Raw genomic sequence first — 27,181 nt, forward strand, 5'->3', positions numbered from 1 at the left:
TTGTTATTAGCCTCCCTGGGGTCGCTTTAAGCGTTGTAGGCCTCCTCTCACTTTCAAAGTGTGCTCTTTGCTGAAGCCTCCGCTCTCTGAGCTTGGTAGTCTCGTTGTGAGTGGCCCCTTGATTTGTTTCAAGTTTTGGTTCGAATGGCTGGCCTCCTTGGGTTTCTCCCTGTTGAGTCCGCTATTCATCCAGAGCTAGCTCCTTTGAGTCTCTCTGGGATCCCCTGGATCTCTCTTTCTTTACATTCAAGCTCTATGCCCCATGCATGCTTTACACCTATACTGCTAAGGTCGAATGCATTATTCTCATTCCTATTGGTAATTGGAGTTCGTTCCCCTAGAGCTCTAGCATTGGCAACCCGGGCCTGAGGTCGTGTTTATTGGGAGTAGCAGGCCTTTCACGAGGCCTCCTCGCCATCCCGGTAGCGTTATGTTGTGCTCCCCTTTATTTAAGGGTAGATCAGTGATATGCTGAGCACACGGCTCCTGTTTGCTGTGCGAACGAGTATTCCAAGCTTGCAATATATATTCTCACGTCTAAGTAGTTGGCTCCTCTGAGCCTCCTTGGGTACGTTATCTAGATGGTGTTAAGTTTCACTTTCTGTTTACCTCCATCTCTGAGCTGTTCAGATTCTCCAGGCTCTTCTGGGAATCCTCACTGTTTTTGGTGCTGTTTCATATCGCCTTTATTGTTCAAGTTTGGCTTTGCTTGTCCCGGTCGAGCTTAGTTCTCCCCTTATGTTTTGGGTCGTTAGGACTTGCTCCTGAAGACTACTTTTTGTAGATTTTAGCTCAGCTTTTAACACGCTTCAGCCACAGTTACTCCTAGCTAAGCTTGTAAATAGTAATGTTAACCATTTTATTATTAAGTGGCTTTTTTCTTTTTTAACAAATCGTACTCAATATGTAAAAGTACACTTTCTGATATTAAATCTATTAGTACTGGTGCCCCTCAAGGTTGCGTTTGCTCTCTTATTTTGTTTACTTTACATACAAATGATTGCTCTAGTAGAAATAAGAATAATTATATTATTAAATACTCTGATGACACTGTAATTTTAAGTCTGTTAGGAAAAGCTCAGGATATATCAGGTTAGCAGTCTGAAATAGAGAATTTTGTGCAGTGGTGTAATGTAAATCATCTTATTATAAATGTTTCAAAAACTAAGGAAATTATAGTGGACCCTAAAAGATTTGGTGATTACAGTCCAGTAATCATTCATGATAATATCATCGAACAGTTGGATATCTATAAGTATCTAGGCGTGGTCGTTGACTCTTCATTTACTTGGAAAGCCCACATTAACTATCTCTGCTCAAAGTTCCAGCAACGACTGTATTTTTTAAGAAGACTTAGGTTGTTTGTTGTAAATCAGAGAATTATGCAACTATTTTATCAAGCAGTCTTAGGTAGTCTATTAAATTATGGAATGCAAGCGTGGTATGGCAATCTTTCAGTCCAATTAAAATCGCAGCTTGCACGTCTTGTTAAAACTGCAATGAAGGTTATAGGTGTAAAAGAGTATACATCATTTCAATTAATTTATGAATCACTGGTCCTTAAGAATGCACAGACAATAGTGAGTGATCCTAACCATGTTTTATTCCCAATGTATCAACTTCTGCCATCAGGGAAACGTTACAGAGTCCCACTCTGTAAGAGCAACCGTTACACAAAATTATTTTTACCTGTATTTATTGATATTTTAAATAGTAAGATGTAGGGTTTTTTTTGTTTTGTTTTTTTTTCTCTCTCCTCTCTTCATTGTTTATTGTGTGTTGGGTGTGTATGATTGTGTATTAAACAAATTTAAAGCAAATTTCCTGTAAAGGACAATAAAGTATACTCTAACTCTAACTCTACACTGCCGTTATTCTAATAGAGAAGAAGAAGAAGAAGAAGAGAGCTAGTTCAAGATGAGCGTCTATGGTTAAAACATATATAATTTTTTATTTTTTTTTAGAAAATGACAGATCATTTCGCTAGATAAGACCCTTATTCCTCGCCTGGTATCGTTTAAAGCCCTTTGAAGCTGCACTGAAACTGTAATTTTGACCTTCAACCGTTTGGGGCCAATTGAAGTCCACTATAAGGAGAATAATCCTGGAACGTTTTCATCAAAAACCTTAATTTCTTTTCGACTGAAGAAAGAAAGACATGGACATCTTGGATGACATGGGGGTGAGTAAATTATCAGGAAATTTTTATTTGAAAGTGGACTAATCCTTTAATGCCTGGTTCAGACTACACGATTTCAGCCCGTTTTTGGCACAATCTGCTTGACGTAGGGTGTTGTGGGGATTCGTAAATGACAATGGCCGTAAGGATGCAAGATTCAATCGTTTCATCTCGTGAGTGTGTCATAGTGGACGACAACCGATGCCGAGTCTGTGATGCTTCACAATGTCACGACAGCAAGACTAGCATGTTTAATTTTTTTTTTGGTCGTTTACGACGAGTTCCATCACATCTATGACACTGACCAATAGGAGCACAGAAGCACCTTCATACATGCTTTCAAACAAGCTGAATTTCATTCGAAACAGCCAAAGTGAAAGAGACAAGGCTATTATTCCTGCTAGTTGGAATTTTACAATGGAGGAAATGTTTGTGGAGCTATGGCAACAATACTCCTGCCTTTATGATGTTTTCTCAAAGGACTACTGAACAGAGTTGGTTAAAAGTCATTGCAAAAATGCCTCAGATTAGCTCATAAACATAATTTGTTTGCATACACCACTTGGTTATAGTTTTCAATGATATTCAGACATTTTTATAAGTGCCCAAATTTTGAGTGACAACTAATGTCTGTTGAAGGATTTTAAGAAAAATGTCTTGAGTGAATGGACATATGACAAGTAATGTGAAGAAAACTACGGTGTCCCAGTAAGACGGCTTTATTAAAGCCTGACTCACGCTTTGAATGGAAGCCCAATGATTGGGTGGGTGGAAAGAGAGAAAGCAAGAAATGACAAAGGTATTAAAAAACATATGCTAATCGGCATGGCAGAGTGGGTGGCCGATACAAAAGGTTTGGCTGCTGGTTCAATAGCATTTTCCTACAGGTGAAGTAAAAATGATTACTTTGGCTTGAACACAGATTCCCTCACCATTATTTTAAAGATGAAATTAAATGCCAGAATGATAATCAAGTTTAATAAAATCTCTAAGATCTAAAGGCCCCAAAGGCATTATATGAAAAGGAGTTGTTAATGAGAACGTGGAGGAACAGATATTAATATAGCTCATGAATATGGATCTAAGGTGAAGTGTGCAATTTCTGCACCACTAGTGGCATGAAACAGAATTGGAGGGTAAATGATTATTTTGAGTTGGGCTGTTTCAATGAATCACTTTATCCAGTTCACAAAACCAGTGTGAATGAACCAGACCGATGCGGTTCTCAAGATTAGCAGTTTACAACTTGCTGGACAAAAAGATCTATCAGTGAATAACAACTTAAAGGGTTAGTTCACCCAATTCTGTCATTAATTACTCACTCTCATGTTGTTCCACATATAAACCTTGATCAGCGAACATAAACAGAAGCTCAACCAAACCTGAATGACGCACAACATCAAACCTCTTCCGGAAGCTCAAACGTGCTGCTTAACCAATAAGGCTCATTCTCGTGTGTTACTCAGCACGTTTGAGCTTCCGGAAGAGGTGTAATCTTGTGCGTCGTTCAGGTTCGGTTGAGCTTCTGTTTATGTTCGCTGATCAAGGTTTATATGTGGGCAAAAGCCTAAATTAAATCTGTTCATCATATAAAGTGATTGTGTCTCTTTGAAAAATTTGGACTAACCCGCTCAATTCATATGGATGAGTTTTACGATCTCTTTATGAACTTTTTGAAACGTCAAAGTGGTAGTTGTCTTGCTGTCTATGGAGGGATAGAATGCTGTCAGATTTTATCAAAAAGATCTTCATTTGTGTTCCAAAGATGAATGAAAGTCATACAGACATGAGGGTGAGTAATTAATGACAGAATTTTCATTTTTGGGTGAACTAACCCTTTAAATTTAAGCTATGAGAGGTAGGAATTGATCAATAATTAAAATAGATTTAAAAAAAAAAAAAAAAAAAAAATACACTACACTAAAAACAAAAAAAAAATCTGTCAAGTGAATTTAATCATCACAACATCAAAATGTCAAGTATGAAAAATGGATATTTATTTTGAGATTTATTAGTGTTTTTAATTATTAAATGAGTGTTAGATGATGGAAAAGACCATCTAAATGCAAAAAAAAAAAAAAGGAAAAAAAAAAGAAATGTACATTTTTTATTTTGATGAGTTGAAAAAAATTCTAAATAACAGCTAATAACAGAGATGGTACATATTGTGCATTTCTAATCAGAAGACCTAGAATATAGTGGATGAGTCATTTCAACCACTTTTATGATACCTTTATGCTGCTTTTGTGTCCTTTTGGAAGCTTTAAAGCTTCAAAAAAGCAAAATGAGCAACAACAAGCACATTATTTAAAAACATTTCCTTTAGTGAGGTTTGAAGTCACATGAGGGTGTGCAAATGAATTCTCATTTTGGGTCAACTAATCCATTAAGATGCAATAGTACCAGTACTCAAAGAAAAGAAAAAAAAAACTCGATGGATATTTTCACCTGTAAGTGAGTGTCATTGGGGACATATTGATCCTGATCTCCCATCAGCGAGGTGATGACCGGATGCTTGCCGGCTGTGATCAAAATCTGACTTTTATCTTCAAGAATCTCAGGCCTATGTTCAGGACATGCAAAAAAAGATGCATTAAACACACACACAAAAAAAAAACAGAGTGCTCACATATTTAGATAAGCTGACACAAAAATTCAAGAATGAATTCGCCAACATAAAGTTTTGCGAACGCCGTTTTGGCACGACACCTTACATATAAGAGTTTGAATTTATGGTATCAGCTCAACATACTTTTGAAAAGTCTAGAGGGAGAGGATAAGCTCTGGTGCTCTGCAGAACAGGCGGGAGGGGGAGGCGGTAAGGAGCAGAGGGGGAGTAGTTGGCGGAAACCTCTGCTTTCAAAGTCAAATCCACTCCCCCACACAGACTGTCAGAGGGATATGGAGTGGGCTCTATACTGCATGGGGGTGGGATTCATCCTACTGTTGGACTCAATTCGGGCCAGGGAGAGACGGAGATGTGGGGGCTCCTGGGTCCCCTTACTTTCACTCATCTATGAAAGCTTATGTAAGATGCTTTATGAGCTTCTCACGAAACACAAAAGAGAAATAGAACTTCTTTGTAGATGCTCGGAAATGATTGATTTTATTGCACTATGTTGTGCCAAAAAAGATAAAAAATCTGGGAAAAGTCCCCACAATTGCTCCCAGAACTACATATATGTGACTTTTGAATGTTCAAAAAGAATAAAAGACTTGGAAACAAAGCTTAATATATTTAATTTGCCGAACTGGGCAATTTATGAGGGAATATGCGTGCTTGTGCATATGATTAGGTTTGAAATATGAGAGAGGACAGGAAGTCAGCAGAGAATATGGGAATAAAAAGCCAACTTCATTACCACACCTGCAGTAATTATTTTCTTTAGCAACCTGGGCCAATGAGAAGAGGCAGTCCATGGTTGCTAGGTGACACACTGCTTTCCTCAGGATGTAGTAATGGTCCCCAAATAGCCTGCAAGGCAAAAAAGATAGAAGGCTATTGAGAAAGAGAGAACGAGCACTGTTGGGTCAGAAAGTGAAAGACAAAACAGGTTTTATATGATTCAATTACTACTGCAGCTTCCTGATCTGAAAGTCGACACTGAAACAAATTGCTGAAAGCATCTCAGACAATCAAAAGGGCTGCTATAAAAAGGATTTTTATCATATTTCAAAGTTACATACTGAAGGAAACTGATCCACTCGTGATTGCAGTCAATAACCAGCTGCTCACGTAGTTGCTGCAGGCACCGATGTTTCTCCACAATGAATGGAGTGTGATAGCGGCCAACAACCTTAGTGCTGTGGATAAAAAGCATGTTTAAATGCTAAAATTGATTTGTATCCAACCTACTTTTCAATGTAGAAGAAAGCTATTCCCTGTGAATGTGCAGGACTTCCGATTCATTAGCCACTATAGATAAATAACTACAAGAATAACAAAGTGCATTAAAATGTAAAACAACTTGCGCTACAAGCCAGTGTGATTACAATTCTCATAATAAATTAAAATAATATAATAACAAATACTAGTTTACAATATCAAGCAGTTTTTGGATTGTTTTTGTACAGCTTAAATAACTGGAACCAGCTACTTTGAAATACAAATTATATGGGAGAGGACACTTGGTAAAAGCTCTCTCAAAAAGTAGTACATAGGTAAGATGATGGATTTTCAGAGACAAAGTGATCCAATTTCTCAACAATGGTGCCTACCTGTTGATTTTGACCCAGTCTGACGGGACTATGGATGACATACTGTTCTTTACTTCAATGAGAAACTAAGAAAGAAAAAGAGACAAATCATTGTCAAATTATTGTAGACTGTCTGAAAACCTTTGTTGGATTTTACTATGGTGAAGACCAGATACTCACAGTATTAAAGGCTGAAAATTATTAGCTCACAATTTCAGTTAAAAAATATAATTTTATAAACGTAATGTTTTGCGCAACATGGACACTGTATTTATCACATTACATAGTAACAATAATTTTCTCAAAGATCGAAAGGACAACTTCCAAAAATGAAAATCGTCATAATTTACTCACCCTAATGTCATTCCAATCCTGTATGATTTCTCTTGTGGAACACCAAGAAGATATTCTGAGAAATGTCTCAAGAGTTTGTTTGTTTTCTGTCCATGCTATGCAAGTCAATGGTCACCAAAACTGTTACCAACATTCTTCAAAATATTTTCTTTTGGGTCCAGAAAGAAGAGAGAAAATCATACGAGTTTGGAACAACATGAGCGTGAGTAAATGACAACAGAATTTTCATTTTTTGGGTGGACTATACCATTAAAGTCCCCCATATTCTCATGGTCTCATTTGTTTGTCTTAATGATGGTTATAGTCAAATCAGTTCTGTAGTTATGTACTGAATGCATATTGCATAAAAAAAATTAAAAAAATCCGACAGAGATTTCTAGGAGTACACTGGGAAAACATACAAACATTTCCTCTGTTTTCTGTACAACACTGCTGTTATTCTAGTGAGTTTTTTTTCACACACTAGTCTATTATTATGGTATCAACTCCCAAATCCGTCCCTACATGGCACATAAAATGAAACTGTGGTTGGCCGCCTGCGTCAGTCATACAGTCTCTTGTGGTTCTAGGCCAGAATGAGATGACAAGTGGACCAGATTGTATGCTGATATTCAAAAGCATAGCAATGCTAGACTCGGCCATAGATGGTGGGAGAAAGTGGTATGGCCGGGGTCTATACTCTTAGGTGGAAAAACTGTTGTGTATTCATGAGGGAATGGCAACAGTGAGCAGATGGAGAAACAGATGTTGAGCTGCATACAAACTGAAACATTTCAGACATTGTCCTTGTAGTTGTCATCTTCTAGTAAGGCAGTATTCAACAGTATATCTACAGTAGAATAAAATTAGTAAAATAGCTTTTGCAAGGTTGTATGTAATGTAGAAAAGGTAGTAATTGTAGACAACTGATAATGAGACCATTGTGTCTTCTAATTTATACAGTATTTAAAAAAAAAATGTAACAGGTAACAGTTGAATTTCAACATTTTGCGCTACGAAGCGCTTTTTCAAAACAATAACAGGTGTAGCTTAACGAAGCCGTGAATGAGCGTGGAATCATGGGAGTTGTAGTCTTCACCTCCACAGCCTTTGGAAACCAATCTGACGGAACTCAGGCAGAAATCGTGTTCATGGGTAAGCTAATGTATTAAAGTTTTAACATTACTGTGGTATGAAGCAGGGCCAAAACAATTTACATTGCTGTTTTTATTATGCTTACATGCCGCAGTCGGCCGCTAGTGCCGCTCTTTTCATTTGTTGTTCATTTTACGATTAAATTTATGTTTAACACCCAAGCTCCTTCTTCCCTTCTTCAACTTTATTACAGTTACTGTACGTTTGATCACTTAAATTCACACTATTTTAATTCTTTCTAATAAAACATCCACAAGTGCTAAATTACTATTCATACAGTTCACTTTATTTGATGAATTAAAATTGTGGGGTAACACAACACTGTTTTACTTGGTCAAAACAATCATACTAAATACGTTTCAGTGTGTGTTGAAAATGATGTTATAACGTTACTCTGTGCGTTCGCTCGGTGGCTGGTACGAGACACTTGTTGCACACTGCAGTAAGCTAATAAATTAATAAATAAATTATATTATATAAAAATAAATTAATAAAAGCTGGATGACTTGTGTTGCTAAATGGCATGCAATTAATTTAAAAATATAGTGTATGGTGGAGAAAATGCTGTATTACTGTTACTACAAATAAAGTTCTTTCTGATTATGCTATGTTAGCCACTTGACAAAATTATGTTGTCTCTGAGGCATGGTACAAACATGTTAATCGCGGTAAATCAAGATTCAAACAGACTAACCGTGTTGAACTATATAACAATGGTTAGTTTTCTGTTGATAAAGGTATCCAAACAGTTGCTCACCTGTCTAATAAAAAGCATAATATATTAAAGACTTTTTGGTGTTTCTATGGTTTCTACGAAAGTAAATCTGGAAATCGAGGGTAACGCTGATATGACGTCATTGACAGGCAACGCAATGACACGGGCCATTATACTGGTTAAAATAGCTGATTTCTCTGTATTTAAACATTGTTTGAATCATTTGGGATAATCCAAGTACCCAAGTCAACAAAATATATAACATTGTTTTAGTGTTTTTTGGATATTTTATATTTTTTTCTTAAAATAACTTAAGTAACTGGGGTTAGCAGTTGAAATGTGTGCACTTTGTGTAAATTCTGCCTCGAATGCAAAAATAAAGTGTAGCATATTCGTGGAATGTATTAGGTGTTAAAATGCTCAGTTCTTGAAGCTCGTTTAAAAGACAGGAGTTAAAAAGATGATGAGATGGAGATCCTTGATGCTATTACCTGCTGGCCAGACACTGTTGTATAATCCAAAGACGGTTTTTTTAACACCAGCCGAACCTCTCGCCGGTGTTCCATTATGTCTGATAGGACACTCTGGATCTCCTCTTTTCTGTTCTGGATCACTGGGAAGTCAGTCAGATCCACAAACATTTCTGTCTTATTACCCGTCCTAAAAGGACACATTTCAGAGATATCTAATCAGAAAAGCTACATACAGAATAAAAAGCATTTTTGCATCAGATTCTTTTCTTTATGTATTGCATGTACAGTATTTGGATTTGGAAAAATACACAGGTAAAGGTGAATATTCTTGAAGTTGTCAAAAGATTTAACGCACTTTGCGGCTTTCTCATCCAGTACTTTCAAGAAGTTGTGGGCGGGGCTTAGAAGCTGAGGTGTGTCCAGTAGGAGGTTCTTTAGAAGGGCAGAGCTGAGCTGTGATTGGATGGCAGGCATTAGGGCTTGAAGCTCAGTGCTCAGACGAGAGAGAGTGCTGGTGATGAGGTAAAATTCCTGAGTAGAGCACTGACAAGACACAGACAAAACAAAAACACAGGAAAACTTTCATGTACAGTCTTTAAAATATATTGAAGTACACATTCTACTTCTCATGATGGGGTCATATCAAAAATTAACAGCCTCTTTGTAAACTCTTCATAACACTGTGACAGGTTTAGAAAACAATTAAACATGGTCTTGTGTGCAAGTGTTTAAATGCTTTTAAATCTGTACAGAACGAGTCATTTTTGCAGATTAGTTTCAATGAATGGTGCGTTTGGACTGAAAAGTTACAAGTTAATATGAAAGTTACAATGCTTATTTCAAATGATTACATTTCAGATTTGATTTTATGATATGACTCATTGAAAGCCTAACAGCACTTTAAATGATATAGAATATTTTTCAAGATATGAACTCTTCAAAGACTGTGAATAATGAACAAATTCCCTTCAATTTGCTTTACTTCATTAATAATGAAACAAAAAACCCTAAAACTATTGATTACCAGAAGAAATAATAATGCTTAGTCGTAACTTACTACTGGGCATCATTAATCATTATACGTCAAACGCAATGGCTCATGTGTATGCAATCTGTAATTTCCATATTTTGATGACAGTAAGCACCAAGGAGCCAATTAAATCTCTGCTTGATCTTGTGTATGTTTATAAACATCAAGGCCATTTCCCAAAGGCTTAACGTTAGTCATTCCTACTAAACATTATACACTATAATAAGGCAATGCATATCCACTCTCCTTGCTCATTAAAAAAGTGTGAAAGTCCCCTGTAGATCTATGCAAACACTCTCTGACCCTTATTATTGTACATACATTTAATTTATGACGGAAATGCTACTTTGAAAACTACAAAAAACACAAATACTGAGAAATACTGTTTTTTTTTTTTTTAGGTTATTAAGTCTCATCCTTGATGTATAGGGGTGGTTTCCCGGACAGGGTTTAAATTAAGCCAGGATAGGCCTTAATCTAGAATAGTTAATCATGGCTTAAAAAATGGCTTTCTGTAACACAGATTCCTAAAACCTGGACTATGGAGTCCTGAATTAAAATAAACTAGATTAATTTAAAACCAACTGTGCTAACCTAAATTAGCATAAGAGAGGTTGCCTAGAAAACATGGAATGAACCAAGAAAAGCTTAAAATTGCATGGAACTGAGAAGCAAATCCAAGGAAAACAATGGCAGCAGAAAAAGACTGCAATCCAAAAAAAAAAAAAAAAAAAAAAAAAAAAAAACTTTACTAAACAAGAGACAGTTCTTTTAAAGCAAGCAAATACATCAGGTGTGAAAAAAAGTAATGCCTGGAAAACTGTTTGTAATGAATTCTATTTAAATAGATTAATTCTATATATATAATAATCCTATGATTATTAATGCTTTTGTTTTGTCCTTTGCATAGCAACAAACTAAACGTAACTATTTACACATGTGATAATTGGTGTTGGCAGTCTAGAAATGATACTGGTTTGATCCAAAACACTATCATAGTGGTTGCTTCATTATATAAAAAAAAGGCAAATCTTGTTAGCAGGTCCTTATCCCAAGCACAAGCTCTACACTTCACCACAACGGTAATCTCTAAAAAACACTAACATAACAAAAACTTTTACATAATGGAACATTAAACAGTAAGAAGTCTCTCCATATTCTCATCTTTCTAAAAATGCATAAAATAACATTTTTTCAACATTTACTCTCCCAATTCAGCCTGGTGCAAAGCATGATGGGAAGTGAAAGTCCTGTTTGATTGGGTTACTTGACTGAAACATGTTATTTCAAAATGAAAACATCAAGTGAGTTCTAGTAACCATTTCATGTCAATTTAACATAAAGCAATCACATCTGAACCAGAAACAATGCTGTTAAATCAAAATAAATTGTTTAAATAAAAGTGAACAGCATCAAAAAAAAAATATATATATAGATTATATATATATATATATATATATATATATATATATATATATATATATATATATATATATTTATATTTATATTTATATACACATACACACACACACACACAGTGTATATCAATATCGATATATATCCAAGTAATACATGTCTCTTCTTTGAAACACAACGTTAATCTAAAGTTAAAGGTTTAATTTAAGCCTCAATTTAGTCCTGAAGTAGCTCTAGTCTTCCTCCAGGAAATCAGCTTATTAAACTCTGGACTAGACTAAGTCTAGGACTATTTAAAACCATGACAGAGAAAGCAGATTTCTGTTAATCTGGTTTAAAGGGCCATTTTATTCTAGGACTAGGCTTAATCTCTGTCCGGGAAACCGCACCTTAATGATTTTAATCTACCAACAATAAAGTTTTTGTACAAAACTACATTTAGACCTTTAACGCTGGACATTTTGTTTCATAAATTCTAAATTTTGTTTTTGATGAATGTGTGTTTATAAAAAAGAAGGACAATGAGATGACAGAAACAGGCAGGTGAGGCAGGGTTATTGAGGACATTCTGTCTCTCCACACATGCTACAAAACAATAATCATTCCCATTCCTGCTCTCACTCTTGTCATTATGCTAATAGAGCCATTCAACAGAAACACGCCATTAAGCACCATCCCTTCAACCTCCTGCCTGATTCCAGAAACAAATGGAATGATGTTTGAAAAAAAAAAAAAAGAAAAAAGAAAAAAAAAGAAAAAGAAAGAAAAAGAAAAAAAAAAAGAAAGGAAAATATAGAACTTTCCATCAGCTAAAATCAATTCTGGCTTTGAAAGTTTTTCACTGTCAGACAGAACATGACAGACACTTTTTGTGTGACCATGGCCACTAAAGTCTAAAATATACGGTTCCCACTGTTTTGAACTAATTTTGAATTGCAAATGAAAGGGGGCTTCCTGGTGGACCTGTGCAGAATAATTGTTTCAAACAGATACTGTTTAAGTACTACAGGATTTACTTTCTTGTGGTAGATACTGCAAAGTCCTCTCTCGAGGTCGGGCAGACGAGTTAGCAAAGACTGAAGAGAGGGAAGGACACTGGATTCAGAACACAAAATTTCTGCCACTGCCTCCTGACGAGCCTGGATATCACTGAGAGAGAAAGAAAGAGAGAGAAAGAGGATTTGAAAAATAGCATAAACAAAAGCAGGCATAGTAGTAGGGATTGGAGGAATTATAGTCAACAGATGCTATGTACACAAACCATAAAAACCACTGGATCACAACCAGCTTGTGATACAACACACAGAAGCAGAGTGTAAGTGAAGCAGCAGTGTAACCCTAACAGCTCATGTTGTGCTTTTCTGCTGCATAAGAGAGCTGTGGCATACTCGAATAAATACCTTCTTTTAATAAAGACTATAAATGATAAAATGACAGTCTACTTCATTATTTAATGTTGTTTCATAAAAGCATACATTAAAAAAAAAAGATGTTGTGTTGATAAAGAAGTTTATATTGTTTTTTCCAAACTTTTATGTTCAACATAGAACTCTTAAATCTAATGTAGCACCTGTGATCAAAATAAGCTTCAAGCTTCAGTCTTGAAGTGTGCTCTTGACTTCAGTGGTATCCAAAGGCATTTTTTTGTTGCAGAACAAAATGTCTTTGTTTTACATATATTATTTAGTTTTGGCTGTTTTATAATCAGTTAGTACTGCAAGAAAATATTTTTAACAGATATATTGCTGTATCTTTTGAGAAGTGGCTTTAAATATGTACACTACTAATCAAAGGTTTGGGGTCAGTAAGATTTTTTAAATATTTTTAAAAAAGTATCTTATGCTCACTAAGGCTGCATTTACAGTAAAAAAAAAAAAAAAAAAAAAAAAAACTGTATTGTGAAATATCATTACAGTTAATTGTTCTATTGTAATATTTTAAAATAATTTATTCCTGTGATGGAAAGCTGAATTTGCAGCATCATTACACCGGCCTTCAGTGTCACATGATCTTTCTGAAATAACTCTAATATGCTGATTTGGTGCTTAAGAAACATTTCTTATGATCAGTGATGAAAACAGTTGTGCTGCTTATTATATTTGTGAAAACCGTGATGGTTTCTTTCAGGATTTTTTGATGAAAAGAACGTTTAAAAGAACAGCATTTATACATATAACACTTTTTATAATGTCGTTACTGCATCTTTGTTGAATATAAGTATTAATTTCTAAAAAAAAAAACAACAAAAAAAAACAACATTTCTTGATAAAATTTGTGAGGCTTGTAAAAGTTTAAGATCATTCCATGTATGTCAGAAGACACACATGAAGAATACTGCATCAATAATATATCGATCTGATTGAATTGCCCACTTCTTTCACAGACAACATGCAAGCATTTACATGGACATTCAGTGGCATGATATTCTGTGTCTCAATTCAAAAACATTCCCCACTATGTCTGTTAAGAGCTTTGGCAGAAAAATATGTGGATTTAAAGATTAAATTATAGTAATATGGAATCTAATATATTTATTCTCCACAAACATAATCAGATCTTTGCAAGCATGCATTACGTCACATAGATCCAAACAATCCCCTACAATCTTTAGAAGGCATATAAAGATGGCATCAGATTGCCAATGCCTTGCCAATTTAACTCTGGAGAAATAAAACAAACATTTAAATTTGAGTAATATCCTAATAGAATTAACTCTCAGAATGAAAACTTGAATTTTATGGCAGTTTATCCATTTTTATATGCAGTAGTGTTTCCACATAATCCATGGGGGATTTTTCAATCGAACCAGAATGAAATTGTAATCCCGTCAGTGGCTGAGAAGAGGGGTGCAAAGTTCCTCCATTTGCAAAATATTGTAGGACTTGGATTATCCTACTATCCTATACCACTTCTATTCAGCACTGCAAACACTGTCCATGTTACATACTAGCATTCAAATCGCAGCGATTACATGATAATAAAATTAAATAATGACTCACATCACAGATTTCAGCGGCTGGCTCACCCACTTTCTTAACAGTCTCTTCCCAAATGGAGTCTGAGTGTGATCCAGAACCCAGAGCAGACTGCCTTTTACTGAACCTGTGGTCTGACAGCAATGAAAAGGAAGTCATCATTAAATCCAAACTGACATCCTAGATAATGGATAAATCACTTCACTATCAAGATACAAATGCCTATGTTATTTTCCAGGCAGTCTGTAACACAAGGCAAAGAAAACTGCATAATTTAAATTATAATTGCCATTTACATCGGAAAACTACATAAAAAGACCTCTTCAAAGTTGACAGTTCACATTAAATCAATTCACAATATCATAATGTAAAGTTACATTTCTTACTCTGGATTTTGTTTAAATTTGTCCACTGTAATGGATAGTGTGTTTCAATGTAAGCAAAAGAGGTGTACTGTTTACTACTGCAAAACAGATTTCAGTAATAATCCTAGTACAAATTTTGTCTGATCTTCACCAAAATGGAGTCAGACTATCTTCAGTCCATGCCTAACAAAAGTTGTCATATGGATATTCTGTTCTCAAAATAATTTGCCTTGTACTGACATTCAGCTGGGGCAGAGATATTAAAAAAAAAAAAAAAAAAAAAAAAACAAACAAACAAAAAAAAACAAGAGCTGGTTGTTGAAAGGTTACAGGTTATAGTCTATAGTCTATTATTATTGTTTCATTTAGTATGTTTTTATTAAGTTGGTAACACTTTACATTAAGGTTCATTAGTTAAACATTAGTTCATGTATTAACGTCTCGGTTACAAAGGTAACCCTCGTTCCCTGAAGGAGGGAACGGAGACGTACGTCGGACAGACCGACGAATAGGAATCTCGCTAGAGAGGCCAATCTGCTTCGAGTGTAACTAAAACGAGCCAATGCACATTGGCATGCAATCATATGCAGCAGTATATAATGAGCAGCAGGTGCGTTGCATCTTCAGGTTTTCGCTGAGGAGCCAAACAGGTTAGGCGGCAGCATCAGCGGGGTCCAGCGACTGTGGCGACAGGACGTACGTCTCTGTTCCCTCCTTCAGGGAACGAGGGTTACCTTTGTAACCGAGACGTTCCCATTCAGTCGGTCACGTTCGACGTACGTCAGACAGACCGACGAATAGGAATCCCTACCAAAGTGCCACAGGAGCTGCCCCCTTCCAGCGCTCTGTTGTAAGCCACCTGAACCCCCTTACCTAAGGACGGTGGGCCAGGGCTAACACAGAGAGTGTCGATCACTGCTGTTCCCCAAAAACCCATTCAGTGAGACTATTGGATAACACTGGGAAAGCGTACCCTTTCGCTGGGAAAGGAACGCTTCGGAAGCCACATCCTTCCCCGAAGGAGTTATGTGGAAAAGTACATATGGACTAACCCCGTAGGGCTGTACTACATATGAAAGTACTGGGGTGACTCCAAGCTGATGAGAGATGGGTTCTCCCAGAAGGAAAGACACGGGCTTCGTTTAGGAGCAACCGTGGAACTACATATATGGGATCCCTGTAGGGTCACACATATGGTACCCAACCCCAGAACCGGTTCTCAAGGATACAACGGAGAATAGGCCTGGCGCCAGACGCTCCGCCGGACGACTCAACAGGGTCTGCCTTGTAAGGACTCTCTGGAGTAATAAGCACATGTGCAGCAAGCCGACACTAAGCCGAGGCCTCTCCGTGCCTCTGACCTGAGGTGAGAACACAGGAGGAGACCGGCTCGACACGAAGGCTATAGAATCTAGCGAACGTGTTAGGTGTCGCCCAGACCGCAGCTCTACAAATGTCTGTCAGCGAGGCACCACAAGCCAGTGCCCAGGAGGATGCAACACCTCTCGTAGAGTGAGCACGCAACCTGAGCGGGCAGGGCACGCCTTGTGCTTGGTAAGCCAAGGCAATGGCGTCCACTATCCAGTGGGCCATCCTCTGCTTGGAGACAGCCTTTCCCTTCTGCTGGCCTCCGTAACAGACAAAGAGCTGGTCTGAGGTCCTGAGGCTTTGAGTTCTGTCTAAGTACAGTCGCAAAGCGCGAACTGGACAGAGCAAAGCCAGGGCTGGGTCTGCCTCCTCTGGGGGCAGCGCTTGCAGGCTCACTACCTGGTCCCTGATGGAAGTGGTAGGAACCTTGGGCACATAGCCAGGCCGGGGTCTCAGTACCACATGGCCGTCGCCCGGCCCGAACTCCAGGCACGATCCGTCGACCGAAAATGCCTGTAGGTCCCCTACCCTCTTGATGGAGGCCAATGCAACCAGCAGCAAAGTCTTCATCGACAGAATCTTTAAGTCTGCTGACTGCAGGGGTCAAAGGGAGCATTCTGCAGTGCTCGAAGCACCAGAGCAAGGTCACAAGAGGGTATGGAGGGGGGTCGAAGAGGATTTAACCGTCTCGCCCCCCTAAGGAACCTGACGACCAGGTCGTGCTTACCAACAGACTTGCCATCGATGTGGTCGTGGTATGCGGATATAGCGGCAGCATGAACTTTGAGGGTGGAGGGAGACAGCCTACGCTCCAACCCTTGCTACAAGAAGGAAAGCACGACTCTGATCGAACATCTTCGGGGGTCTTCTCGGCAAGAAGAGCACCACTTGATGAACAGGTTCCACTTCAAGGCGTAAGCACGTCTCGTAGATGGTGCACGTGCCGAAGTCATGGTGTTAAGTACCTCAGGGGGTAAGTCACCTAGAACCTCAGAGTCCCATCCAGGAACCAGACAGAGTTTCCAGAGTTCTGGACGTGGGTGCCAAAGGGTGCCCCGTCTCAGAGAAAGAAGGTCCTTCCTCAGAGGGATGCGCCAGGGAGGGGCTGTTGCGAGGAGTGAGAGTTCCGGGAACCAGGTCCGTTTGGGCCAATAGGGCGCAACTAGCAGGACCTGCTCCTCGTCCTCCCTGACTTTGCACAAGGTCTGTGCAAGTAGGCTCACCGGGGGAAACGCATATTTGCGAAGGCCCTGGGGCCAGCTGTGTGCCAGTGCATCTGTAGTGAGAGGTTTCTGGCGAGGCAAACAGGTCTACCTGAGCCTCCCCGAACTCTCTCCAAATCAGCTGGACCACCTGGGGGTGGAGTGGCCACTCTCCTGGCACCTGCTCTATGGGCACTCCTGCCCGAAGAAACAAGGGGTCCGACCACGGGCTGAAGGCTTGGCGGCACTCCAGAGTGATTGCCACTCGGAACGTGCCGCGTTGCCACGCCCATCTTGGGACTCGGCCATGAAGCCAGTGCTGAAGTGGTCTCATATGAAGCAAACCGAGCGGGGTTACTGCCGCTGTGGCTGTCATATGCCCCAGGACCCTCTGAAAGAATTTCAGTGGGACCGCTGTCCTGCCTTTGAGCGTATTCAAACAGTTCAACACCGACTGAGCATGTTCCTCTGTGAGGCGTGCTGTCTGTTCGACCGAATCCAACTCCATACCGAGAAAAGAGATCCTCTGCACAGGGGAGAGCTTGCTCTTTTCCCAGTTGACCTGAAGGCTCAACTGGCTGAGGTGAGTCGTCGAGATAGTTGAGGATGCAAACACCCTGTTCTCTCATGGGAACAAGGGCTCCCTCCATGACTTTCATGAAGACGCGGGGAGACAGGGCCAGCCCGAAGGGTAGGACCTTGTACTGATATGCTCGACCCTCGAACACAAAGCGCAGGAACGGCCTGTGTCGAGGGAGAATCGAGACATGAAAGTGCCCGTCCTTCAGGTCGATCGCTGCAAACCAATCTTGGGGACAGATGCACTCGAAAATGCGTTTCTGCGTGAGCATTTTGAACGGTAGCTTGTGGAGGCTCCGATTCAAAACTCGCAGGTCCAAGATCGGTCGTAACCCACCGCTTTTCTTGAGTACAATGAAGTAGGGACTGTAGAAGCTGGATCAAAGGGACCATAGGAGTACCCGCAGTGGGGCAGCGAGGTGGAACGCAGGGACGCAGCTTGGGGGGCTCTCTTTGCGAGGCGGCCTGAAGCGAGGTCTGAGTGTGCTGTGCAACACTTACCTGGTTCCACGGTTTGACAGAGGGCACAGGGGAGGCTTTGGTTGCCTTCTCAAACCACGCGCTGCTGCCTGCTGGCGATAGAAGAGGGGGATGAGAGTGGAGAGATTGTTGACCTCCCACTGCTCTCCGAACCCTCTTTGGACCCGGAGATGAAGGAAACCGCTCTTTTTTTGAAAATTTGGGTACCGCAAAACAGAAACAGAAACAAAATGAAAAAGGATTTACCACCCGGCCCTCCTCCGGGGGAAGGAGTGGTGCGGTCACCATCTCCTGAAGAGCAGTCCCATCCATCTCTGTATCACCCGTCCTAAGGCCTCTTGCTCTTGGCTTTATCACCCTTCTTGGCGGGGGCCTGGACGGGCTGGGCACCCCGCTTTCGACTGGCTCCGCGGTGCCGCTTGGATGGAGGCTGCTACGGCACGGGAGCAGCTGCAGGGGTGCGCCCTCGGCGACAAGCAGGCTGAGGTGCTGCCGGTGGCGGATGGGTGGACACAGCAGCTGACTGTCGCGGCAGGATGTGACTGATGGCCTCAGACTGCTTCTGTACAGCCGAGAACTGCTGGGCAAAGTTCTCGACCACGTCACCAAAGAGGCCGGGCCGGGACACAGGGAACTTGTACTTTGTCCGTATCCCTCATGTTGGCCAGACACAGCCAGAGATGCCGTTTCTGGACCACCATAGTGGACATCGCACGACCCACTGACCACGCCATAATCTTCGTTGCACGAAGCGTGAGATCCGTCACGGCACAAAGTTCCTGGAGAACTTGTGGATTGTGACCACCCTCGTGCAGGTCCTTCAGTGCCTTGGCCTGATGGACCTGCAACAACGCCATAGCGTGTAAGGCGGAAGCGGCTTCCCCGCAGGCCTGGTAAGCCCTGCCGGTAAGATCCGACGAGTGCTTACAGGCCCGGGAAGGGAGAGACGGCTCCCCCCGCCAGGTGGAGTTAGGGCACAGTTGCATAGCAACGGCCCGTTCCACAGGGGGGATGCGCGTATAACCCTTTGCCACACCGCCATCAAGGGTGGTGAGGGAGGAGGACCCACCGAAACGGTTTCAGGAAGTAAAAGGTGCCGTCCACGTACCAGTGAGTATTTGCATGCACCTCGGGGAAGAAAGGAACCAGGGTGGGTGGCTGAGAACCAGTACGTGCCACGCCGAGATACCAATCGTCCAACCGCGAGGGCTTGGGACACGGTGGAGGATTCCACACAGGCTCGACCCTGTTGGTGGCCCGGGAAAGCATAGCCATCATCTCCGGATCCGAATCGGGCACCGTCACCGTTCCCGAAGGAGGCAGCTGTGCCAACTCGTCATCTCCAGAAAAATCTGGCTCACCCTCCGATGCATCTATCGACATTCAGTCATCGGGGGGAGTTCCGAAGGATACGGATGGTGCACACCTTTGAGATGGCCCACCGCGCTCCCCCAGCAGCTCTACTGACTGCGGAGTGCAGGAGGAGTGAGGGTTCCTAGGGGGTTGGTTCCCCGAAGGAAGCGCGCTCACTGTAATCCTCAGATCACCAGTGCCGCTACCCGAAGCAACCCTCTGAGGAGGAATGGAACGAGGCAGCGGCACTGGGACTCCGGCCCGTTGCAGGAACTGGAGTCTCGATCGCAACTCCAAGATGGTCATCTTCCCACAATGGGTACATGACTCATCCACGAACGCTGCATCACATGTCTGGGCTTAAAGCACGCTGAGGCAGCGTTCGTGGATGAGTCATGTACCCATTGTGGGAAGATGACCATCTCGGAGTCGTGACCATCCCTCGGTGCCAGGTAACGACCGCATCCAGAAACACACAAGTAGAATGTCATCTTTAAAAAGACGCAAGCTCTACTTGTGTAAGCTCTTTCAGGGACTTGCTCTTTAAAAGTGCTGAAGCACGCAGGGAAACGGCCGCAGCAACACAGACAGGAACTGTGTGCAGCCTGTCGTGTGCTCACCTCTCTTAGAAGGCGCTCCTCTTACCGTCCGTAAAAACGGCTTTTTAGCGCTCAAAAGCACACTGTTACCGGCCGTGAGAACAGCCTTTTTAAGCTGAAAGAACAGCTTTTTGCTCAAATGTATTCAGGTGAAAACATTTTTTTTAATCTGATAAGAAGACATGGCCATAAACTATAATGGAAGCATATTTACTGAATAAATTCCTTGATGTGCAAAAAAAACCTCCCGTGATTTTGCCGCAACAGAGCGTGTGATTGGATAACTGGACTAACCAGCAGACCAATCACATCATACAGCATCTCAAATGTTGGTTTGGTTGTTCTGAAATGCCTGAGACAAAATCTGTCATCAGCATGATTTGGTTTAATTCACTCCCAGAAGTGTCTCACATGATTGTGTTCCCAAACACCAGCATCCGAAAGCAAGATAACATGATGGCTTTTATTGCATTTCATCTGAGACGCAAGTAATTTATGATGGAGGAAAAAAGAGTCACAGTGGCTTCCCCGATTGCAGCAACTTCCATTTTTATTACAGATTATTTCAATTTTGCGCACAAATTCAGTTCGCAACTCGGGATGGAAACATGGCTAGTGACACTGATGTATGCAGTCACAAAATTAGGCCCTCCCCTTAACAAAAACCAATCACAGGTGGTCTGTGGAGAATCATTTATAATGCGTTGTGTAAATGGTAATCTTTCATGGCTGAGCACATGTGATCGGATCACCCAAGACGAATGTTAATACCAGAAGTAAACAGTACGACTGTTTGTCTATAATATTCCATCATCCATGTTTTCATCTGTTAGACTGACCTGGTTGCACAGGATTTCCAGGTTCTTCATGGTAGCAGCACTGAGCAGCATATGGTCAGCATCACTCGACAGCCGCTTGAATGAGCTGCAAACATCACAGAACAACCAAAATGTGTTTTCCACAAGAGCAGCTACTGATTCATAATTACATCTACACATTTCTACATATTTGAAAAAATGTGAAAACCAAGTCAGAAAAAGCAACGTGAAAACCAAGTCAAAAAATAGAAAAACAAGTCAGACACAACAATACACAGTCATGACAAACTATTAGGCAGCAAGGCCCTATTTCAGCTAATGATGCATGCTAATTAAAGCTCTTTCAGAAAGTCTGTAAGGTCAAGGCCTCTTATTTTTCTTTAAACAATGTGCTTAATCAGTCTGTAATTATAGGAGGTTACTGAACATTCACACATCAGGGGTGACACGCTGCAAGCATTGTGATTCAGATCCGGCTCTGTTCCCTGCTGCTACACTATACTTAGGTAATAACAAGGGTGTTCGTTTATCCATGTGCCTGATGGAAGCAGGTGTGAGATGTTTCTACTTTAGGTGAGGAGGGAAAATAAGAGAGTCTCCTAATAGGTTCACGCTATACCACTGGATTCTTCAAAGTGTTTGAAGCAAAAGCCAACGACAGGAAAGTGTAGGTGTAGCAGACACTAACTCATTCAGGAAATACACAGTGAACACATAATTAACACTCTGTTGAGTTTGCTATATTATTATTATTATTATTATTCAAATATGCATTACTACTAAGCAACAAGCACTGTTAAAGCAGAAATCCAAACAGAAACCAAAGGGAAAAACAGAAAAAAGGATTTAAATGGATAATTCACACAAAAAGGACATTTGTAATTGTTTTTCTGTCATCAAATTTACTCATTCTCATGTTTGTTTGTTTTTAAATAGCTTGAATGACCTTGACATGCCATTGATGAATGTACATGGACCACTTTTATAAAACATTTTTTGTTGTTGTCATTTTTGGAGCTCAGCAGTCCCCATTCACTTTCATTGTATGGAGAAGAGCAGCCAGAACACTGTGCTAAATAACTAATTTTTCGTTCTACAGAACAAAGAAAGTCATACAGGTTTGGAATGACATGAAGGTAATAAATAAAGATAGAATTTTCACTTTTGGATCAATTATACCTTTAATTAAATCTTTTAGGCATTAATGAAAAGTATGTAAGGTACTGTACCTGGAACACATTAAAATCTTGTCTAGCTTAAACTCAGCCAGATACTGGATCACAGGACCAAGACAGCAGATAATCGGGCTCTCCAGACCCACACAGAGGGAGTAGGAACCTATTTACAAAGGAGAAAAAAATGATGTAGACATATTCATTGCAATTCTCAATTGTACTGATTGATAAGTAATTACTCAAGTAAACAGTTATTAATTAAATCAAAAAAGAAGCAGAACAGAACAAATAAAAACTCAGCAGAAATAAGAAATTAAGTAAACAATGCTTGAGCTTTTTTTTTTTTTTTTTAGGTATCTAACAGTTGTTCAAGTGAAGTAAACATACAGTATAGAAATTGAAATAAAATGCAAAATCTATCAAATGTGAATCGGAACTACTTGAATCAATCTTTACTAAATGGTTATTAGATATAACATTAACACTAATTCAATGCTTCGGGTGTATGCCTGAGTAACCTGTTATTAATTAAAATCACCAACACAGAGTATTTCCCTTTTAGACCTAACTTTGTTCAAGTTCATGTTCATGTTTGGTTGTTGATTTTTGCCAAGAATGCTGTAGAAATACTGGATTGCTACATTGTTTTCATTTTATAGATTTAGACTTGTTGCTTTTACATAGTATTTGAGATGCAAAGCAAGGCATCAAAGCATCAGAGGAAACTTTAGTGATGGTAAGGAAGTCTGCTGTATGCCATTAATGGATCCTGAACAAGACAAAGAGGTGATTTAGTCCCAGTCTTGACAGGAAAAGCCACCACCCCTTGTCCTACACATGTCCAGTCTAAAGGACAGCAGATATTGATCTACCTCCCTTCTGCCTACAGGGAATGATTTTTCAATTAAACATACTGACCTCACATCAGTTTGGACAGACATCTCGGTCCAAAAGACCAGCCGATGCTTCATCATGACTGGAGGTCAGACATCAAAAGACAAACAGGAGACAAAGATAAAGTAATTTACCCTTTCCCTGGTTTTCCACAGCTGGATGAGGGGTGTCTCTGTAGAAGTCTTTGATAATTCTCATCGCAGTTGGGTATTCAAACATGGCACTTTCTCGTTTCTCAATGCGAATTCGGTCATCTGCTTGGACACTGAGAGAGGAGACAAACAGGAGGTTTACATGAGACAACAGGAAATCACACCAGGTAAAACTTATGGATGTGCAATATGAGAAAAGGAAACCCAAGGGAGTTGCTGCATATTTTGTAGATTTTGTGTACCATATTACACTTCTGAAACAAAAAAGTAAAAAAATTCAAAAGAGAGCTTGTCATTAACATTGACAAAAATTTTTTAATGTTATCAAAAAATAAAAAATTGTTTTATCGATAGTTTTAAAATTTGCAACGTCAGGTTAAGTGGCCCGCCGCTAATAAGGAAAATGAACATCAACATAGCCTCTAAGAGATTTGGCCTGAAGGAGCAGCGTTCGACCAGCGGTACTGCGGGACCAAATCGTCGGAAGGAGAAGATCTGACAGCTGCTGCAGGAGCTCAGTGTGCTCAGAAAGCAGTTCAATCAGGAAAAGGAGGAGGATAAGGCTGCCCTGGCAGAGCTACAGAATATCGTAAGGAGTAAGCTCACTACCACCCGTCGGGCTGAGTGGCACAGAAAGAGGGGCAAGGAGAGAGCCCGCACACGTGCAGCCTTCATTGCAAATCCTACTGAATACACCAAGAGACTACTCTGGCAGAAGCATAGCGGTCGACTCACCTGCACTAAAGAGTAGGTTGATAAGTACCTCAGTGCCAGCTACAGCGATAGTGAAAGAGACCAGGATCTCAAATCATGCAGCATTTTAATAATCCCACCAGAACCCAGTGTGGCATTCAACCTCAAGGATCCAACCCTGAGAGAGGTCCAGGAGGTTGTCAAAGCAGCTAGGTCATCTGGAGGAGGGGGAAAGTGGCACAGCAGTGGACACAAGCAGAGAATGTCTGGATTCCTAAGGAGGAAAAGCAACATTGAGCAGTTCAGGGTCATCTCACTCCTCAGCATGGAGGGAAAGATATTTTTCAGTATCGTTGCCTGACGCATTACGGAGTTCCTCCTGCAGAATGAGTACATTGACACCACTGTACAGAAAGTGACAGGCTGCACTAAGCACACAGGAGTTCTCATCCATCTAATCAGGGAGGCTCTAGAAGGCGATGGCGATCTGGCAGTGCTGTGGCTCGACCTTGCCAATGCCTATGGGTCAATCCCGCACAAGCTGGTGGAAACCTCACTGATCTGACACTATGTTTAAGATGCTCCAGAAAAGATCAGGGACCTCATTCTGAACTATTATAACTGCTTTAGCTTGAGAGTCACCTCTGGATCAATAACATCTGCATTTTCATAGGCTGGATAAAGGAATAATCACAGGGTGATAAGAGTTCACGGTTTCCCGAGCAAGAGAGGTGCTGCTTTACAGAGAGTCCACTGACACCAAAGTCTCCTCAGCTGGCATAGAGGTGAGGATAGGTAGGAATAGTTGGGCCCAGGAGTCAGTCGACCGTGCTGAAGCGTGGCTGAGCCACAGTTTGCTGGTGGGGACAGTGGCGTCAGGACGTGCAGGGCTTGGCTGTATCCAAAGAACTCAATACGACAAGGCCCAGGGAAAGGACAGGCTTCAACTGGTTCAAGAAGAAATCCGAGCAGGGGTGAAGGAAAGACATATCTGTAGAATGTTTGGGGATGTGACAACAAAGGGCGTGGACTCGATCGTAACAGGTGATGGTCCAAAAGATATCGTGTTCTGAGTTATGGAAGGTGGAGCCACACTGGATCCAGTTCCCCATCCAATCTGTCTACGATGTCCTCCCCAGTCCAACCTACCTCTTCTCCTGGGGCTTAATAGACACCCCTGCATGCCCCCTATGCCAAAAAGAGGACCCCTGGAGCACATCTTAAGCTGCTTCCCTAAAGCCCTGGGAGAGGGACATTATTAGTGGTGTCACAACCATCACAGAAGCCATCAACACAGGGATCTCTCTCAGCAGGCACCAGCAGCCAGCACAGCACTCAATTGCATTTGTCAAGGATGGAGAGAAACCATCACGGATCAGGAACCCAGCAGGGGGACTTCAACAGCCCGGAACTGGCAGCTAAAGGTCGACCTGGGAAGGCAGCTCAGATTCCCAGAAACCATCGCCATGACCACGCTTAGGCCTGACATGGTCCTCCTTTCAGAATCATCAAGGCAGGTGGTCCTACTGAAATTGACTGTACCCTGGGAAGTCTGAATGGAGGAGGCATGCCAAGTACGAGGAGTTGGCAGGTGAATGCCGTAGCAGGGGATGGAAGACCCGCTGCCTGCCCATCAAGGCTGGCTGCATAGGGTTTCGCTCTGCAGGGCCCTCAAGCTCCTGGGAATCAGGGGACTGCACAAGGAGAAAGCCATCAGGAACATCATGGATGCCGCTGAGAAGACATCTAGATGGCTGTGGATCAAAAGAGGTGATCCGTGGACCACACAAGCTACCTAGACACAAGTCGGGGACTGATCATCCCTGACTGGGTTGCCTGGGCAAGGGTGTATGATGTTGAAAGACCCAAAACACCCGATGACCTCAGGTTACATCACTGATGATGTGTCTAGGTTGCACCTGTAAGGTGTGTGTTAAAATCGATCTCCCATAAAAAGTCAATTATAAATTAAAACACGTGTTTTTTGCTGAATGGTTTCTAAAGCTCACGAAGTATAGCACTATCACTATTGAGCCCTGACGAAGGCCAGTGTGCCGAAACGCATTGGCAAAATAAAATGCTGATCTTTTAGCTCCATTTTTTGTTTATTTTGACCCCTTGACGCCACAAGTGTTGCTGGTATTGTCCATAAATAGCACTATCAACAGTCATGGATCTGGCGGGCTGATAAAATGTAGTCACTTTAGATAAAACAGTCTTAAAATAAATTAAATTACATACATGTAAATTAGATTTTGCCTAAAGAAAACGAAGCTTTAAAAAAAAAAAAAAAATGCACGACAAAATTTGATGGTTAAGCTAATTTCCACCCAAATTGTCAATGCAAAAAAAAAAAAAAAAGGTGTCTATTTACACTAAGTGCAAATAGCGTCCCTTGTTGGCAAACGCTATTTACACTAGCTCCAAATCTCATTGTACAGTATATCAAGTATTACTATATATTATTTGATTTAAGTATTTCGGTGTCATGCAAGTATTTATTGTCCTAACAAAAACAAATCTACACTACTTTTCAAAAGAGTGGTCTGTAAGATTTTTTAATGTTTAACAAGGTTACGCTTAACAAGGTTAATTTATTTCACAAACCGCAATATTGTGAATTATTATTACAATTTAAAATAACTGTTTTCTATTTTAATAGATTTTAAAATGTAATTTATTCCTGTAATGACAAGGCTGAATTTTCAGCATCATTACTCCAGTCATCAGAACCTTCAGAAATCCTTCTAAAATGCATATTTGGTGCCCAAGAAACATTATGTTGAAAACAGTTGTGCGGTTTAATATTTTTTTGTGGAAACCATGATAATTTTTTTTTTTTTTTTTTTTTTTTTTAGGATTCTTTGATGAATATAAAGTTTAAAGAACAGCCATTTAAAAATAGGACTCTTCAAATGTTATCAATTTAAAAAAAAAAAAAAAAAAAAAAAAAAAATCACTGTAATACGGGTTTGGGAGTTACTGTCATGAAACTGATGTCACAGTGCACAAAGAAAATAAATAAATTTA

At 40.6% G+C, this 27,181-nt stretch overlaps 1 protein-coding gene across 2 annotated transcripts in view; it reads right to left on the reverse strand.

Moving 5' to 3' along the window:
* Window positions 1–27,181, reverse strand: part of msh3 (mutS homolog 3 (E. coli)) — an 84,254-nt gene that overhangs the window by 38,443 nt on the left and 18,630 nt on the right. For both annotated transcript variants that reach the window (XM_051895015.1, XM_051895014.1), the window contains exons 9-19: window positions 23,441–23,571; window positions 22,467–22,575; window positions 21,259–21,343; window positions 14,498–14,607; window positions 12,515–12,647; window positions 9,408–9,595; window positions 9,071–9,239; window positions 6,398–6,462; window positions 5,867–5,983; window positions 5,547–5,654; window positions 4,628–4,742 (exon numbers count right to left, since the gene is read on the reverse strand). In XM_051895015.1, coding sequence (XP_051750975.1) covers window positions 4,628–4,742; window positions 5,547–5,654; window positions 5,867–5,983; window positions 6,398–6,462; window positions 9,071–9,239; window positions 9,408–9,595; window positions 12,515–12,647; window positions 14,498–14,607; window positions 21,259–21,343; window positions 22,467–22,575; window positions 23,441–23,571 — 1,330 coding nt within the window. The remainder of the gene's footprint in view (window positions 1–4,627; window positions 4,743–5,546; window positions 5,655–5,866; window positions 5,984–6,397; window positions 6,463–9,070; window positions 9,240–9,407; window positions 9,596–12,514; window positions 12,648–14,497; window positions 14,608–21,258; window positions 21,344–22,466; window positions 22,576–23,440; window positions 23,572–27,181) is intronic.

This window comes from Ctenopharyngodon idella, chromosome 5 (genome assembly GCF_019924925.1).
Source record: "Ctenopharyngodon idella isolate HZGC_01 chromosome 5, HZGC01, whole genome shotgun sequence".
NCBI lineage: Eukaryota > Metazoa > Chordata > Actinopteri > Cypriniformes > Xenocyprididae > Ctenopharyngodon > Ctenopharyngodon idella.